Source organism: Sinocyclocheilus grahami, unplaced genomic scaffold (assembly GCF_001515645.1).
Source record: "Sinocyclocheilus grahami isolate Dianchi unplaced genomic scaffold, SAMN03320097.WGS_v1.1 scaffold32.1, whole genome shotgun sequence".
NCBI classification, from domain to species: Eukaryota; Metazoa; Chordata; class Actinopteri; order Cypriniformes; family Cyprinidae; genus Sinocyclocheilus; species Sinocyclocheilus grahami.
The window spans coordinates 31,167-36,166 of NW_015505211.1; the positions used below are offsets into that span (position 1 = coordinate 31,167).

General features: G+C 31.5%; 1 protein-coding gene across 1 annotated transcript in view; it reads left to right on the forward strand.

Annotated features, from left to right (window-relative positions):
- LOC107578432 (receptor-type tyrosine-protein phosphatase mu-like) overlaps window positions 1-5,000 on the forward strand; it is a 97,833-nt gene that overhangs the window by 24,235 nt on the left and 68,598 nt on the right. Inside the window, exon 5 of the mRNA XM_016264389.1 lies at window positions 2,537-2,830. Within this exon, the coding sequence (XP_016119875.1) occupies window positions 2,537-2,830 (294 nt within the window). The remainder of the gene's footprint in view (window positions 1-2,536; window positions 2,831-5,000) is intronic.

Below are 5,000 nucleotides of genomic sequence, written 5' to 3' on the forward strand. Positions count from 1 at the left end.
GTGTGTGTGTCTGTGAGTGTGTGTGTCTGTGAGTGAGTGGGTGGGTGGTGGTGGGGGGAGGGAGGGAGTGTGTGTTCTGTGTGAGTGTGTGTGTGTGAGTGTGAGTGTGTGTGTGTGTGTGTGAGAGTGTGTGAGTGTGTGTGTGGCGGGTGAATTGGAGCAGGACCGTTGGGGTGGCGACTAATGAAATAGTGCTCATCTAAAACAATGAAGGTCAGGAAATTAATTGGTTTAAGTCATTAGCTCAGAGGAATCAGGCGGCCCGTCTGAAGATTATGCTCTAGATCGCGAGTCGTGGCTTTTGCGTGCGATCGACGTGCCGCTGATTAATTGCGCCACTTAAGATTAAAGCCCAGAGACGCGGGGTGGAATTAAACAGCTCTTTGTTGATCTGCGGCTTTTCGCTCATCTCAGTGTTTCATTAACAAAATGACTCGCCTTCGAGAGCCACAAGCCGCGCTTCAGTTCATCTGATGATCAACAAGAGCTCGAGGATCAGGGCGATCAGAAACACAAGACCACAGATTAATGCTCTCACTCGCTCTCATCATTGTGTTCTAGTGAATATTTATTTGAAGTTATTTTAGTATAATTTATGTACTATTATAGTTTAATATTTATTTTGTATATTTTTTTCTTTTCATTTTAATTTTACATAAAGTTTTAGTAATTTTGTTTGCCTTTTTTGTCATATTTTTATATATATATATATATGTATATGTACACATAAAGACAGTATATTTAACGCGATAACCTCCCTTTGCTAGGTTGCATCGAAAGACGATGAACTTGTATCAACGATAGCCAAAGATATTGTCAAAAACATAAATTATTGGCAATATTAAAAGGATTTGGCATTTCCAATTAATCTAAGCCTGTTACATTCTTATTTTTATTAGGCCTATTATTAATATTATTATGAAGTTACTTTTATTATTAAATTAAAATTACAATTAATTTATCCCGCAATAATTACCAAATAACTGACGCGCTGCGATGATAAAAGATTAGGCTATTTACTCAATTAAAATGTTTTTTTTTAAAAAGGTATTTTAAAACAGGTCTATTATACAATGAATTATAGGCCTACAGTTATATTAAAAACAGTAATATTAACACTGCAGTCATCAATAAAAATCAATGAAATAAAAAGCTTTTATTCCAAGCACCAACTTTCAAAAACACAAAATGTTTCTCCTCATTTTTTCTCCACTATGTAATATTAAGGGAATAAATGAAAACAGTTAGCTATAAACCGTTATCAGCTATATATATATACAGTTTTTATGGTTTTAGTTTGAGTTAATAATAACTCTGATCTAAATGTATTGTTACTAAATAAATGATAAAAATAAGATTAAATTTGATTAAACCAATAAATACCACTTTTATTATTTTTTTTTGTAGAAAATAAACATCATAATGTTACGTGATAAACCCCATATATTTGCAAAATTACATTTTACTCATAATATTTTACACACAAACGACAGTAGTATGGATTTGACTTTATATGTTGAAAATTACATTAATGTTCTCACTCACTCATTTTATTTCATTATTTTATTTCATTCAATATTTATTATATTTCAAGTAACAATTTTTATTTATTTCTTTATTTAGTATGGTTTTAGTTTTAGTTAATGATAATAACCCTGATTTCAAACTGGGGTCTGTAGAAAATATTAAAGAAAAATAGTGTAAAAATAAATAATAACAATAAGATTAAACTAAATAAATAAACATAATTTGATTATAATAATTTAATAAATAAAATGCTGATTAAATAAACAATTAAAATACATAATATATCAGTAATGTAACATAAAAAAAATCCAAATAATATTTTACTTTTATTTATAATGCAACATTTTCACAGTATAAGATGGCTCTTTACACTTGAAAATACATAGATGTTGTTTTAATATTCCTTGCATGAGGATGATCTATACTACAAGCTACTTAACAAAAAGTAGCTAACTGTATTCAATCTACTTTATTTTCAGCTAGCTAAAGTGACCTTTTCTTTCAAGTTGCGTAACTATGATATTACAGATATGACGGCTGAAGACGTCCTCATCTGTGACCCTGCAGCACAGAAGCAGTGTTAAGTCGCTGGGGGATATTTGTAGCAATAGCCAACAATACATTGTATGGGTCACAATCATAAATTTCTCTTTTATGCCAAAAATCATTAGGATATTAAGTAAAGATCATGTTCCATGAAGATATTTAGTAAATGTCCTACCGTAAATATATCAAAACTTAATGTTTGATTAGTAATATGCATTGCTAAGAACTTCATTTGGACAACTTTAAAGATGATTTTCTCAATATTTAGATTTTTTTGCACCCTCAGATTCCAGTTTTTCAAATAGTTGTATCTCAGCCAAATATTGTCCGATCCTAACAAACCATACATCAATGGAAGCTTATTTATTCAGACCCTTATGACTGGTTTTGTGGTCCAGGGTCAAATATTACAGATATGATGGTTGAAAATGTTGTCATAATATGAATATTGTCACTCTCTCAGAGCCTCCGATCCCCATCGCTCCTCCTCAGCTGACGGCGGTCGGCGCCACCTACCTGTGGATCCAGCTCAACGCGAACTCCATCAACGGCGACGGGCCGATCGTGGAGAAGGAGGTGGAGTACCGCACGCTTTCCGGAAGCCTGATCGACAGCCAGCCGGTCGACAAACCCAACCACAAGATCGGCCACCTGGACCCCGACACCGAGTACGAGATCAGCGTGCTGCTCACCAGACCCAACGAGGGCGGCACCGGGGCCCCGGGGCCCCCGCTCAGGGCCCGCACCAAGTGCGCAGGTGAAAAACTCTCGCTTTACTAGATTACAGCTGATTTATTTGACAACCAGTGATGGAGAAGCTGCACTGAAAGCTGTTAAACTACAGTCAAGTTGCTCTAGTTTCCCATACCAGTGTTCTTTTAGATACTTTTGTAGTTTGTTACATTTAATTTAATTTAAATTTCGATTTAATTTAAATTTTTTTTTTTTAGTTACGTTTTTAATTTATTTTTATTTTATTTCATTTATAATTTCAGCTAAAGTTTGAGTAATTTTGTTGCGTGTTATTTATACATTTTTTATTTATTAGTTCTACTTTATTTAGTTTGAGTTATTTTAGTAATTTAGGTTTAGGTTTAGCTGAAATAAAATAAGCGTAGTTTTATTTTACTTCATTTATAATTTCAGCTAAAGTTTGAGTAATTTTGTTGCGTGTTGTTTATTCATTTTTATTTATTAGTTCTACTTTATTTAGTTTTAGTAATTTAACTTATAATAAAATTTAATATAATAAAGGTTTAGCTGAAATAAAATAAGCTTAAAATTGTATTTTATTTCTTTTTTTATTTCAGATAAAGTTTTCGTAATTTTGTTGTGTTGTTTATTAATTTTTGTTTATTAATTCTACTTTAATTTTAGTTATTTTAAAACTTAAACTTTTAATAAATAAGTTTAGCTGAAATAAAATAATCTTAACATTTTATTTGATTTCAGTTAACAATTATTTCATTACAAGTAACAAAAATGTTTAGATTTTTTTAATGGTTTTAGTTTGTCAATGATAACCTAACGATATCGGGGGTTTTTAAAAGTGGAAAAATATAGGGAAAAACAGTATAAGCATGTGAAGATAAAAAGCTAATAATTTTATTAAAATAAATAAATAAATTGAATTAAATACATTTTTAAAAAGATTAAATAAAAACATAAATACATCTAACAGTACAGTGCTATAGTGAGTTGAAAACATAAAAAACCCTTTTAAATGAATGAATCATTTGATTAAAATTAAAAAAAAGATTAAATCAAACAAATAAATTATACATCTAACAGTACAGTACTATAATGAGTAGAAAAGAAACATCATATTTTCCACATTTTTAACATAAATTTTTCACCACAACACATTGATTCACTACAATGAACTGATTCACTACAGTGAACCGTTTCACTGTAATAAATTGATTCACTACAGTGAACCGTTTCACTGTAATAAATTGATTCACTACAGTATACTGATTCACTACAATGAACTGATTCTCTGCAACGAGCTGATTCACTACAATGAACTGATTCACCATAACAAACTGATTCACCATAACAAACTGATTCACCATAACAAACTGATTCACCATAACAAACTGATTCACCATAACAAACTGATTCACTACAATGATCTGATTCACTACAATGAACGGATTCACCATAAAAAACTGATTCACTACAATGAACTGAATCACTACAACACATTGATTCACTACAATGAACTGATTCACTAATTGATTCACTACAGTATACTGATTCACTACAATGAACTGATTTTCTGCAACGAGCTGATTCACCACAATGAACTGATTCACCACAATGAACTGATTCACCACAATATACTGATTCACTACAATATACTAATTCACTACAATGAACTGATTCACCATAACAAACTGATTCACTACAACGAACTGATTCACCGAAACGAACTGATTCACCGAAACGAACTGATTCACCATAACAAACTGATTCACCATAACAAACTGATTCACCATAACAAACTGATGATTCACTACAACGAACTGATTCACTACAACGTTCTGATTCACTACAATGAACTGATTAACCATAAAAAACTGATTCACTACAATGAACTGATTCACTGCAACGAACTGATTCACTACAATATACTGATTTACTACAATGATCTGATTCACTATAATGAACTGATTCACTACAATGAACTGATTCACCATAAAAAAACTGATTCACTACAATGAACTGATTCACTACAATGAATTGATTCACTATAATGAACTGAGTCACTATTATGAACTGATTCACTACAACGAGTTGGTTCACTACAGTGAATCTTAAAGTATTTCAGTTAGTTTTAGTGTAAGTTAGTGTCTTCCCAATCACTGGTTGTGTTGTTGTGTTCAGTGTGTTGGGATTCGTTCATGTGAGTCATTTAACAGGGT